This window comes from Stegostoma tigrinum, chromosome 17, assembly GCF_030684315.1.
Source record: "Stegostoma tigrinum isolate sSteTig4 chromosome 17, sSteTig4.hap1, whole genome shotgun sequence".
Classification (NCBI taxonomy): Eukaryota; Metazoa; Chordata; class Chondrichthyes; order Orectolobiformes; family Stegostomatidae; genus Stegostoma; species Stegostoma tigrinum.
Window position 1 is genome coordinate 53,550,620 of NC_081370.1, and position 14,540 is coordinate 53,565,159.

The 14,540-nt window shown below is 42.4% G+C and overlaps 1 protein-coding gene across 1 annotated transcript in view; it reads left to right on the forward strand.

Annotated features, from left to right (window-relative positions):
* Positions 1 to 14,540, forward strand: part of mettl15 (methyltransferase 15, mitochondrial 12S rRNA N4-cytidine) — a 118,182-nt gene that overhangs the window by 47,058 nt on the left and 56,584 nt on the right. Inside the window, exon 2 of the mRNA XM_048545702.2 lies at positions 12,035 to 12,171. Within this exon, the coding sequence (XP_048401659.1) occupies positions 12,035 to 12,171 (137 nt within the window). The remainder of the gene's footprint in view (positions 1 to 12,034; positions 12,172 to 14,540) is intronic.

Genomic DNA, 14,540 nt, shown 5'->3' on the forward strand with positions numbered 1-14,540 from the left:
CCTGCATACCCTACATTTTACTATCCTCCATGTGCCTACCCAAGAGTCGCTTAAAAGCTTCTAGAGTATCTGACTCCTCTACCACTGCCAGCAGCGCATTCTACATGCCCTCCATTTACTGTCATAATAGTAATTTCTATCCTGGGAAAAAGACTGTGACTATCCACTCTATCTATGCCTCATCATCTTGTATATCTCTATCAAGTCACCTCTGATCGTTCTTCGGTCCAATGAAAAAAGCTTTAGCTCCATCAACCTTTCCTCATAAGACCTGCCCTCCAGTCCAGGCAGCATCCTGGTAAATCTTCTCTGCATCCTCTCTAAAGCTTCCATATCTTTCCTATAGCGAGGTGACCAGAATTGAACACAATATTCCAAGTGTGGTCTAACCAGAGTTTTATAGAGCTGCAGCATAACTTCACTGCTCTTAAACTCTATTCCCCTGCCAGTGAAAGCCAACACAACATAAGCCGCCTTTGCAACCCTACCAACTTGGGTAGCAACTTTTGAGGGGTCTGTGGACGTGGACCTCAAGATCCCTCTGTTCCTCCACACTGCCGAGAATCCTGCCATTAGCCCTGTATTCTGCAATCAAATTCGACCTTCTAAAATGATTCACTTCACACTTTTCTGGGTTGAATTCTATCTGCCACTTTTTTGCCGAGCTCTGCACCCTGTCAATGTCCCTACATCAGCCCTCCATGCTGTCCACAACCCCTCCAAACTTCATGCCATCAGCAAACTTACTAACCCACCCTTCCACATTCGGATCCAAGTCATTTATAAACACTACAAAGAGCAGAGGTCCCAAAACTGATCCCTACTTTTGATAAATTTTGTATTTAGGCATAGTCTCAAAGGTGGAGAGACAGTTCAGGAAGAAACTCCAGAATGAAGCTGAGATAGCTGTCAGCATTATCATCACTAGTGAAATAAAAGGGACCAGAGTCAGAGGAGTGGAAAATTTGGAAGTCAGTCATGGGGTTGTAGAAATGCAAGAAAGATTATAGACGTAAGAGTGGCAAAGCAATGAAAGGAATTGAAATAAAGATGAGAACTTCATAATAACAGCTTTGAAATCAGGGCAAATATAGATGAACAAGGGTGGGAGTGATGTGAACAATGTTTTCTCTAATTTTTGTTCATTGTTAGTGAGCTATTTATTACTTTTGCCCACACCTTTTAAGTTGCTGCGCAGCCATTCCAGTGTATATTTTAAAGGAAACTTTGGGATCTGTATTTTTCCACTGTGATGCATTGTGACCTTCCAACTGAGGAGGGAGCATTGAAAATTGGTGGGACTGATTGACAGTTCAGACGAATGGAAATTTGAGAAGCAGTCAGGAGAGCATTGAAATGTTTGAGGCAAGATGAGATAAAAGTATGGATCAAATGGGTTACACCGGGCAGAGGAATGTTGTATGGTGGCATGAAAGTTTGCACTTTTTAAAACTGCACTGATTTAAATTCAGCAAAAGAATACACACAATCTTACATATTCAGAGCAGAAGTAGGCCATTTGAGTCCTCATACCTGCTTGGCCATTCAATAAGATCATGGCTGATCATTTGTGTTTCAAATTCTACATTCCAATCTAGTCCCAATACCTTTTGTCTGACAAAAACAAAACCTCAGTGAAACAATTTCTCTTCAATATTATCCTAAAAGGGTAACCCTTAATTTTCAAACAGTGTCCCCTAGCTCTGGACTCACCCACAACAGGAAACATGCTTCCCACATTCATCTTGTGAAGACCACTCGCAGCCTTATATACCTTAATCCAGTCACCCTCATTCGTCTAATCTCCAGTGAATACAAGTCGAGCCTGTCCAATCTTTCCTCATAAGAAAACCCAATCACACCATCTATCCAACTAGTAAAACTCCTTTGAACCACCTCCTTAAATTAGAAGACCAAAACTATTAACAGTATTTGGGATGTGGTCTCACCAATGCTGTGTACAACTGATGTATAATATCCTTAGTTTTTTAACAGTGGATGCTGTAAATCAGAAACAGGAATTTCTGGAAAAGCTTAGCAGCTAGCAAAAGCTACCTTCACTTCTGAGGAAGGGTCGCTGGACCTGAAACATTAACGCTGATTGCTGTCCACAGATGCTGCCAGATCTGCTGAGCTTTTCCAGAAATTTCTGCTTTTGATCCTTTTATGTTTTTGTTTCATTCCACTCATAATAAAGGATAACCTTCCATTAGCCGCCTTTAATGGCATGCTGTAGCTGCATGTTAACATTTTGTGACTTGCACACTAAAACACCCAGATAATTCTGTACCTTGGAATTCTGCAGTAGTTCTCATTTTAGGTAATATTCTGTATTTTCACTCAAATGTGAACTACTTCACATTCTTCTGCATTATTTTCTATCTGCAAGATTTCACTCATTCAATCTATTAGTAGTCATGTGTAACCTAGCTTTGTCCTCCTTGCAGCATAGTTTCCTACCTAGTGTTGTGCCATCTGCAAATGTCGTGACCATTGCATTCACTCCCTTCGGCTAAGTCATTGATATAAAATGTTGACGCTTCATCACAGACTCTTCCGGGACTCCACTTGTTTTGTCCTGCTAAATTGAAAAATACCCATTGATGCATGCACTCTTGTTTTCTGCCAGCCAGCCAATTTTCTATTCAGTAAACATTTATATGGCACCATGTCACATGCATTCTGGAAATCCAAGTGCAATACATAAACAGGCTCCCCCGAAAAGTATGTACTCATCCTTCAAAGAACACGAATAAATTGATTGAACTTAATTTCCCTGTAGAACAGCACAGCAACAGGAGCAGGCTCTTTAGCCCAACTTGTCTATGCTGATCATGATGCTGTTCTAAACTAATCTCATCTGCCTGCACATGCTCTATTTCCCTCTTCTCTCGTACCTGCTTAAACCACCTGTCTGGCGGCGCATTCTAGGCACCTACAGGTAGTTCTGTAACACAATAGTTGTGTTTTTTTGAGACTTCACTCCATAGAAAATTGCGCCTCAGAAAATCACATTATGGGGAAATCGCTATACTGTACAGTAGCAACTTCACGTTATCCAAATAGTGTCCACTATCAGGAAGGATTAGGGAGAACCCGAAGGCATTTTACTCATACGTGAGGAATAAGAAAATGATCAGGGAGAAGGTAGGGCCGATCAGGGATAGCGTAGGGAACTTGTGCGTGGAGTCTGAGCTGATAGGGGAAGCCCTAAATTAGTTTTTTGCTTTGGTTTTCACTAAGGAAAGGGACCTTGTTGTGAATGAGAACTTTGAGGAGCAAGAAAACAGGCTTGAACAGATCGAGATTGAGGAAGTTGATATGCTGGAAATTTTGGCAAACATTTAAGATTGATAATTCCCCAGGGCCAGACCAGATTTATCCGAGGTTGCTCCGGGAAGCGAGAAAGGAGGTTGTTAAGCCGCTGGCGAAGATCTTTGCTTCCTCACTCTCCACGGGAATCGCACCAGAAGATTGGATGGAGGCAAATATTGTTCCTCTTTTCAAGAAAGGGAATAGGGAAATCCCTGGAAATTATAGACCAGTTAGTCTTACGTCTGTGGTCAGCAAGGTTTTGGAAAGAATTCTGAGGGATAGGATTTATGACTATTTGGAAAAGCATAGCGTGATTAAAGGGAGTCAGCATGGCTTTGAGAGGGGCAGGTCGTGCCTTACAAATCTTATTGAGTTCTTTGAGGAAGTCATGAGACAGGTTGACAAGGGTCGAGCAGTGGATGTGGTCTACCTGGACTTCAGCAAGGCACTTGATAAGGTTCCCCACGGCAGGCTCATTCGTAAAGTCAGGAGGTATGGGATACAGGGTGATTTGGCTGTCTGGATTCAGAATTGGTTGGCTGACCAGGAGGCATAGAGTGGTTGTAGATGGTAAGTATTCTACCTGGAGCTCAGTGCTGAGTGGTGTCCCGCAGGGCTCTGTTCTTGGGCCTCTGCTCTTTGTAGTTTTTATAAATGACTTGGCTGAGGAAGTTGAGAGGTGGGTTAGTATGTTTGCTGATGACACAAAGGTTGGAGGTGCCGTTGATAGTATTGAGGGCTGTTGCAGGCTTCAGCGAGACATTGACAGAATGCAGAGCTGGGCTGAGAAATGGCAGATGGAGTTCAACCTGGATAAATGCGAAGTGATGCATTTTGGAAGGTCGAACTTAAATGCTGAATATAGGATTAAAGGCAGGATGCTCGGCAGTGTGGAAGAACAGCGGGATCTTGGCGTTCAAGTGCATATCTCCCTCAAAGTTGCCACCCAGGTAGATAAGGTTGTTAAGAAAGCATATGGTGTTTTGGCTTTCATTAACAGGGGGACTGAGTTTAGGAGCCGCGAGGTTATGCGGCAGCTCTATAAAACCCTGGTGAGACCACACTTGGAATATTGTGTCCAGTTCTGGTCGCCCTATTATAGGAAAGATGTGGAGGCTTTGGAGAGGATGCAAAGGAGGTTTACCAGGATGCTGCCTGGACTGGAGGGCTTGTCTTACGAGGAGAGGTTGACTGAGCTCGGACTTTTTTCTCTGGAGAGAAGGAGGAAGAGAGGTGACCTGATCGAGGTGTACACGGTAATGAGAAGCGTGGATAGAGTCGATAGCCAGAGACTTTACCCCATTGCAGGACTGACTGCCACGAGGGGTCATAGTTTTAAGGTGTTAGGAGGAAGGTATAGAAGAGACGTCAGAGGGAGGTTCTTCGCCCAGAGTTGTGAGCGCATGGAATAGTTTACCAGTGGTAGTCGTGGAAGTGGAGTCATTAGTGACATTTAAGTGACTGCTGGACATGCACATAGACAGTAGTGAATTGAGGGGAATGTAGGTTAGGTTATTTTATTTTTGGATTAGGATTATTCCACGACACAACATCGTGGGCCGAAGGGTCTGTACTGTGCTGTATTTTTCTATGTTTTATGTTCTATTCATTAATCGCGTTACAGCCAAGTCACATTAATGAAACGCATGTTATAGCAGAAATACCTGTACTACTCTCTATGCAAAAAATCTTTTCTTGCACATCTACTTTAATTTTTCCCCATCTCACCTTAAACCTATTTCCCCTACTGTTTGACATTTTCACCCCAGAAAAGAGATTCCAACTATTCACCCTATCCATGTCTCTCATAATTTTATGTACTTCTATCAAGTTGTCCCTCGGTCTCCGAAGCTCTAGTGAAAATAATTCAAGTTTATCCCAACCTCTCCTTAAAGCTAATGTACTCCAAACCAGGCAACACACTGCTAAACCTCTTCTGCACCCTCTCCAAAGCTTCCACATTGTTGCTATATTGCAGCGACCAGAACTGTGCACAATACTCCAAATATGGCCTGATCGAAATCTTGCAACATGATTTGCCAACTTTTATATTCAGTGCCCTTACCTTTGAAGGTAAACATACCATACATCATCTTTCTACCTTGTCCACTTGTGTTGTCACTTTCAGAGAGCTGTGGGCTTGGACTTTAAGATCCCTCTGTATAATAATGCTCCTGAAGGTCCTGCTATTTACAGTGTACTTTCCTCTTGCATTTGACCTCCCAAAATGCAATACCTTTCACTTGTCTCAATTAAACTTCATCTGACATTTCTCAGCCCAATTTTCCAGCTGATCTTTTTCTGCTGCATCCTTTAATATTACTCCTCGCTATCCATAATTTCACCAATTTTTGTCATCTGCAAACTTACCAATCAGACCACTTACGTTTTCATGCAAATTGTTAATATATTACGAACAACAGAGCTTCCAGTATTGATCCTCATAGAATCCCGACAGTGTGGAAACAGGCCCTTTGGCCCAACAAGTCTACACCGACCCTCACAGCATCCCACCCAGACCCATCCCCTTATAACCTATCTAATCTACACCTCCCTGAGCACTACAGGCAATTTAGCACGGCCAAGCCACCTAACCTGCACATTGTTGGAGGAAACCACAGCACCCAGAGAAAACCCATGCAGACACGGGGAGAAGGTGCAAACTCCACACAGCCGCCCAAGGCTGGAATCGAACCTGGGTCCCTGGCGCTGTGAGGTAGCAGTGCTAACCCCTCTGTCACCATGCTGATCCTTGCAGAACACCACTGGTCACAGACTGCCAATCAGGGAAACAACCCTCTGTCTTCTATGGCTAAGACAATTTTTTGTATCCAATTTACATATGCAGTATGGGTTCCGTGCAGTTGGATCTTCTGGACCAGCTTACAATAAGGGACTTTGTCCAATGCTTTAGTAAAGTCCATGTAGACAACATCAACTGCCTTAGCCTCATCAATTATCTTCATCATTTCCTCAAAAAATCCCAGGAGCCAAAAGACCATGCAAAATGCCGTGGCTGAGGTATTGACTGTGATGCGAGGAGGAAAGGACTTACAGTGCAGATGGTTAGTCACAGTTTATTAAATTTATCTTTGAGTTGAGGGGCTTTTCCTACAATAAGAGTAAATTTGGCTTACATTCCCTGGGGTATAGAAGAATTAGAAATGATTTCTTTGAAAGATACAGGATTCTGAAGTGGTTTGACAGGGTACATGCTGCAAGATTGTTTACACTTACTGTGGAATCTAAAATACCAGACATAGACTCAGGATAAGGAGCTGATGAAATAGGACGAAGATCAGGAGAAATTTTGTTGCTCAAAGGGTGGTGAATCTGTAGAATATCTTATGCCGGAAATGAGACTGATATTTAAACAAAGAACATTTCAACTGTATTAGATTCGAGAAATTTATCACTCTCTTGTGCAGTAAATTCCTTTATCTGATTGTGATGAATAAATATGTAAGTATTTTCATATGAAACGGAATTACCTTGCTCATGCAAGAGTGAAGATGTATTTAGTGAAACGCTGTTGTGACAAGTAAAGCTGTTTAAAAGTAATTGATCAGAATAGTGTAAGTGGTAAAACTACTTTCTAACTGTTGTCTGAGCTATTCTGAAATTTTCTGCACAAATAAGCAGTGAATATGCATTGTGCTTCCAGGAAGATGTGGAAAATTTAATTTTACGTTGAATTAACTGTTTTACTAAATTAAATGATCAAATATCTCTGACCCTTTTCGTAGGCCACAATGAAGTATCTTTTGTGATGCTTTTTCTACATTAGAGGTGCTTAATAAAAGTAATTTTAGTTGAGATAAGTACTTATTTACCTGGCAAGTTATGTTGCAAGACTTTGATCAAGCCATATTTGGAGCTTTGTGCACAGTAGTGGTTGTCGGAATATATCAATGATATGGAAGCTTTGGACAGGGTGCAGAAGAGAGAAAAAATATCTAGAATTAAAAGTCTAGTGGTAACCTGAGTCCCTGGCGCTGTGACGTAGCAGTGCTAACCTCTCTGTCACCATGCTGAGATAATAAAATGTGAGGCTGGATGAACACAGCAGGCCAAGCAGCATCTCAGGAGCACAAAAGCTGACGTTTCGGGCCTAGACCCTTCAGAGAGGGGGATGGGGAGAGGGAACTGGAATAAATAGGGAGAGAGGGGGAGGCGGACCCAAGATGGAGAGTAAAGAAGATAGGTGGAGAGAGTATAGGTGGGGACGCCCATGGTGAATATGAGGTGTTGGGGGCCAGGGAATTGGAAGTCCTGGAGGAGGTGGAGGGCGTGGGTGGTGTCACGGACGTAGGTGGGGAGTTCCAGTGTACAGGGACGTCCAGTCCCTGTACACCTGCATTCCGCATGGAGATGGCCTCAAGGCCCTCCGCTTCTTCCTGTCCCGCAGGCCCGACCAGTCCCCCTCCACCGACACTCTCATCCGCCTAGCTGAACTCGTCCTCACACTCAACAACTTCTCTTTTGACTCCTCCCACTTCCTACAGACTAAGGGGGTGGCCATGGGCACCCGCATGGGCCCCAGCTATGCCTGCCTCTTTGTAGGTTACGTGGAACAGTCCCTCTTCCGCACCTACACAGGCCCCAAACCCCACCTCTTCCTCCGGTACATTGATGACTGTATCGTCGCCGCCTCTTGCTCCCCAGAGGAGCTCGAACAGTTCATCCACTTCACCAACACCTTCCACCCCAACCTTCAGTTCACCTGGGCCTTCTCCAGCACATCCCTCACCTTCCTGGACCCCTCAGTCTCCATCTCAGGCAACCAACTTGTAACTGATGTCCATTTCAAGCCCACCGACTCCCACAGCTACCTAGAATACACCTCCTCCCACCCACCCTCCTGCAAAAATTCCATCCCCTATTCCCAATTCCTCCGCCTCTGCCGCATCTGCTCCCACGATAAGACATTCCACTCCCGCACATCCCAGATGTCCAAGTTCTTCAAGGACCGCAACTTCCCCCCCACAGTGATCGAGAACGCCCTTGACCGCGTCTCCCGTATTTTCCGCAACACACCCCTTACACCCGCCCCCGCCACAACCGCCCTAAGAGGATCCCCCTCGTTCTCACACACCACCCTACCAACCTCCGGATAAAACGCATCATCCTCCCACACTTTCGCCATTTACAATCCAACCCCACCACCCAAGACATTTTTCCATCCCCTCCCCTGTCTGCTTTCCGGAGAGACCACTCTCTCCGTGACTCCCTTGTTCGCTCCACACTGCCCTCCAACCCCACCACACCCGGCACCTTCCCCTGCAACCGCAGGAAATGCTACACTTGCCCCCACACCTCCTCCCTCACCCCTATCCCAGGCCCCAAGATGACATTCCACATTAAGCAGAGGTTCACCTGCACATCTGCCAATGTGGTATACTGCATCCACTGTACCTGGTACAGCTTCCTCTACATTGGGGAAACCAAGCGGAGGCTTGGGGACCGCTTTGCAGAACACCTCCGCTCAGTTTGCAACAAACAACTGCACCTCCCAGTTGCAAACCATTTCCACTCCCCCTCCCATTCTCTAGATGACATGTCCATCTTGGGCCTCCTGCACTGCCACAATGATGCCACCTGAAGGTTGCAGGAACAGCAACTCATATTCCGCCTGGGAACCCTGCAGCCCAATGGTATCAATGTGGACTTCACCAGTTTCAAAATCTCCCCTTCCCCTACTGCATCCCTAAACCAGCCCAGTTCGTCCCCTCCCCCCCACTGCACCACACAACCAGCCCAGCTCTTCCCCCTCCACCCACTGCATCCCAAAACCAGTACAACCTGTCTCTGCCTCCCTAACTGGTTCTTCCTCTCACCCTTCCCTTCTTCCCACCCCAAGCCGCACCCCCAGCTACCTACTAACCTCATCCCACCTCTTTGACCTGTCCGTCTTCCCTGGACTGACCTATCCCCTCCCTACCTCCCCACCTGTACTCTCTCCACCTATCTTCTTTACTCTCCATCTTCGGTCCACCTCCTCCTCTCTCCCTATTTATTCCAGTTCCCTCTCCCCATCCCCCTCTCTGATGAAGGGTCTAGGCCCGAAACGTCAGCTTTTGTGCTCCTGAGATGCTGCTTGGCCTGCTGTGTTCATCCAGCCTCACATTTTATTATCTTGGAATTCTCCAGCATCTGCAGTTCCCATTATCTCTGTCACCATGCTGATCCTTGCAGAGCACCACTGGTCACAGACTGCCAGTCAGGGAAACAGCCCTCCACAACCACCCTCTGTCTTCTATGGCTCAGACAATTTTGTATCCAATTTACATATTCAGTATGGGTTCCGTGCATGGACTTGGGAAGGCAATAGCCTAGTAGTTTTATCATTTGACTGATAATCTAGATAATGTTCAGGGAACCTGGGTTTGAATCCTGCCACGGCAGATGGTGGAATTTGAATTCAAATTATCTGGAATTAAGAGTCTAATGATGACCACGAATCAATTGTTGGAACAAACCCACCTGGTTCACTAATGTCCTTTGAGGGAAGGAAACTGCCATTCTTACCTGGTCTGGCCTACGTGTGATTCCAGATCCACAGCAATGTGGTTGACTCTTAATTGCCCTCTCGGCAATTACGGATGGGCAATAAATGTTGGCCTGGCTAGCAATGCCCTCATCCCGTGAACAAATTAAAAAAGTGAAACCGAGATAACAAGGTGTAGAGCTGGATGAACACAGCAGGCCAGGCAGCATCATAGGAGCGGGATGCCACTTGGCCTGCTGTGTTCGTCCAGCTCTACACCTCGTTATCTCAGATTCTCCAGCATCTGCAGTTCCTACTATCTCTGAAAATAGTGAAACCGTTGTGAATTGTTGGGGAAGAAACCTATCTGGTGAACTGAAATCCTTTAGAAAAGGAAGCTGCCATCTTTACTTGCTCTGGCTGATGTGTGACTCCAGATCCGTAGTAAAGACTCTTAACTATTAGCAGTGGGCAATAACTGCTGGCCTACCCAGTGATGTTCGCATCATGAGAATGAATTTACCAAAAAAAATTGAATCATTCTTTTGAAAGGTTTTTGTTTGTATATGCTCTTGCTTGGTCTCTTCTTGATTTTAAAAACAAAACTAAATAGCAGTGGGCGGGCAGAGTTGTTTATGCTAAAGCTTTTTGAATGAGTCTTTTATGACTAATTTTTACGTGGAGGAATGTGCTGTCTTTTGCTGCAATACTTTGTGAGTGTTTGCTGTGTTGGCAGTGTACTTAGAAATCTGGACTCATTTTGTTTTTGAACTTTTATTCCTTAATCCGATTTTACAACTCTTCTCCCGTTTCATCTACCCAAACCCTTCACTGTATGGAGTGATTTCACATCGAAAAATGAAAAATAGGAGCAGGATTAGGCTATTCAGCCCTTCAACTCTGCTTTGCCGTTCCATGTGATCATGGCTAATCATCCCGTTCAGTAGCCTGTCCCTGCTTTTTCTGCATACCCTTTGATCCCTTTAGCCCTCGGACCAATTTCTAACTCCTTGAAGATGTTCAATCTTTTGGCCTTAACCACATGCTGAGCAGAGCGATTCCATAGGGTCATTATTGTCTTGGTTAAAACAATTTCTCTTTACCCCAGCCCTAAATGGCCTAACCCTATATCCTTAGTTTGTGACCTTTTGATTCTGGACTCCCTAGTTGGTGGGAACACCCCTCCTGTGTTTACTCTGACTTGGTCCTGTTAGAATTTTGAAGGTTTCTATGAAATCACCCATCACGAAGGACAATTTTAAGCCTGCCTGTATTGGAAGTAATTTAACTTTGGTCAAAAATTTACCTTCTCACACTGCTGTATTGCCACTTTCTAATATTCCGATCTACTCTGTCATAAACTAAGGAAGAGTTCACTGATCTTCATTCCTGCAGACCAGTAAACATTTCCAGATTTCCTTTTTATATTTGTCATGGAATGTGGGCATCACTAATTGCGCCAGTGACCATAGGCCATTCGTAATTTCCCTGAAAGATGGAAGTATTCTTTATTGACAAATTTATGGTCAGATCACTTATGAAGGATGTTTGCAAGAATTTCTACAAACAAAGATTGATAGAAGTTTGGGACTGTCTTTCACAAAAGGCACTTGATGCTTAATCATTTGTTAGTTTTAATTTTTTTTTTTAAGTAAAAGTTTCAAGGAATGTGACCCAAAGGTAGGTATACAGAGTTAGGCCAGATATCAGCCATGATTCTGTCGAATGGCAGAACAGGTTCATGGGGTCTAATGTCATATTTGAGGTTCAGCATGTACTGAACCCCACTGATAAAAATGGAAAGCAAGCCAGTTGACTCTATTTCAGATTAAACTAGAAATCCGCATAACCAATAGAGGTTGCTTCTTACATTGCTGGACAGACATGAATGTTCCATTATTGATTTGTGGAAATCCCAAATTGCTTTGCAACAGGAAATTAATTAATATTTTCCTCACTTTGATGGTTAGAATGGAGAAAAGATGCCATTCACTGTTTGAAGGAGCTGTTTACTAATTTAAAGATGAAGAGAAGCCCATTGCTGCCCACTTGTGTATATAGCTTTCATCTGCTCATGAATAGAATGTTCACTTAAACAAATAGGTTTATTTTCAACTGGAGAATGCTTTGTGTTTCGTAGGTGTTGGGAAAGTACGGCTTTTGGGGTATTGCTTCATTAGAATATTTTCTTACTCTAATTTATTTGACATATTTTGCTAATTTTTTTCCTAGACATATTTAGATATGACTTTTGGGGCTGGAGGCCACACAAAAATGATCCTTTCCCAAGCTTCTGACATCTCGGTGTTTGCCTTGGACAGAGATCCAATAGCACATGAAATTGCAAAACAGGTTTCCCAGATGTATCAGTAAGTAACATTGTTGTTTAATATTAAAATTTTAAGACCTATACATATTTGCCAATACATTCTAACAGTGAGAATCATTTTTGCTAAATTTACTAGGATTTTTTTAGAAAAATGAAGGATTTAAAAATGACCTTTTAATGAATTGCTTCATGATACTTCCCAGCTAAAGTTATTATTGGACAATCGGACTTCAGAATGAAATTGGGCATGATGGATTCTTTTGCTGGTTTAAAAGAAAGTGATCTCACACTGAAACATAAGCATACAATAGTGAAAATGATAAAACAAAAGTTTATGTAGAGTAAATTAAGATAAAATGGAATAAATTAAACAAATTTAAGATTTTGAAATGCATTAAAATATAGTTCCATTATTTCCAAAGACAGTGCTTCACAGACTCAAAACACTCTGTTTTCCAAAAATACTTTTTATAATGCTTTATCACCTCTATAGCCTTAATTTAACTGTGACTTCAATTTCCAGACTGAAGAATCTGATTGCTTCTTTCTGGAGCATTTTGTACAGCTTCAACTAACTCTTTTTCAGGGTTTTATCCAAATACTTCTAGTCTGGAAGCATTGCTAAGTTCCTTATCTGAGGTGAACTATTTTTACCAAATCCAAATGATCTTCACCTTTTCTCAGGAGCAACTGCTTTAAAGATCCAAATTCAGCTGAGCCTTCTGCAGAACTGCTTCAAACTGAAACTAAAATTGAAAGGTTCAAGCTGTATGGTGTTTACCCCAAGCTTTAAAAAAGCTGCAACCAAACTCTTCCATCTGAAAGCCTAATGTAATACATTGTCTGCTGTGCTTGCTTATAAATTCTTCCAATGTATCCAAAACCCATTAGTTCTTGGAGGCTATCTATCTCAAACTGCTCTGAAAGAAATCACATTTGGCTATAGAAAACTTACAAGTTAATCATTAAACCTCTTAAGAGACACACAACCTCATATGCTACCAGTTCAAAAATCAAAAATCCAAACTCAAAAATAAATGATATTAGAATTTAAATAAATCACACACCCACCATGACAAGGAGCAATAAGTAAAGTTTGTTTGATGATTCTAAGTATAAAGCACTAGAGAAAAATGGAATCCAGGAGCATTGTATTAATACTAACTAATCGTACAAATGTGGTGGTTTTGAAGCTTATAATAGTTTTTGATGCTTATTTAATTTAAGCTCTTTCTTTGATTGTTATGGCGTTTTATGTGTACTGAGTTACTTCACTTTCCCAGTGAATTGTCATGTTGTCTTTTACCACTTTTACAAGAATAAACCATAAATTTGTTTGATTTAATGAAAATAATGTGAGGTTATATGTTGTGTTGGCAACTACGTGTTATCCTGCTCTGCTGTAGCTTGTTCAGCTTTTTTGAAGACCTTGATGATTTAGTCTCTTTCATAAACATTGAGAACTCTTTTGAAGACAGTTTTGCCACCAGGCAACCTCTTAACAACTACTCGCCCTCCTAGCCAGATCATTATCAACCCCTTTGTCTATCCAGCTGTTCTTCTTTCTGTTCGGGCTCAATCCTATCATTTACTCCCTATCCCATCCCCCTCCCTATTTCTGCATATAAATTGATGTTTTCCCAGCTACTATCAGTTCTGAGGATGGCTCACCAGACCGAAACTTTAACTCTGATTTTCTGTTCCAGATGCTGCCAGACCTGCTGAGCTTTTCCAGCAACTTCTGCTTTTTTTTCCCTGATTTACAGCATCTGCAGTTCTTTTGATTTTTATTTAACTTTTCCTATGTGTCAGCATTCCAAAGCTTGTATAGTCTAAGTGTAAATGTTAATTTCTTCAGACTATAAATTCAGTACTGCCAGTCAAAACTTTAAACTCTGGTAGTGTAGATTTGGACCCAAAATTTCCAGATCAAAAGGGGATGTAATTATGCAGGAACATGTGCCAATATTATCCATCCCTGTTATCAGAAGCAAAGCAGTACTTCACATTTTTGAAATTTAATTTAAATCTGGTCCCTCATGGAGGTAAGAACCGTTGCTTGTGCAACATGCTAGATTTGCTAATGCACTAGTGTTCTTTTTTTGTTTCTGGCATATCTGGAACAACGGTGTATAGAGTACAAGAAGTCAATAAATAGAGATGGCATTTTAACAGAACTAATTGCTTGTTGGGTATATGTGCTGCTTTCTATGGTCACAAGAAAGATCAGAGTCTTTGTTGCACTAAGTGATCTGATACAGGATTAACTAGAGCAATTATGGCTTGTCTTAAAGTGACATCACAGCACGATAAGTCACTTGGGACACATGTAAATTTTCACTTAATTTAAATTAGCCATCTATAAGTTTAAGACCAAGTGAATTAATTAGGATAAAAAAGTCAATTTTA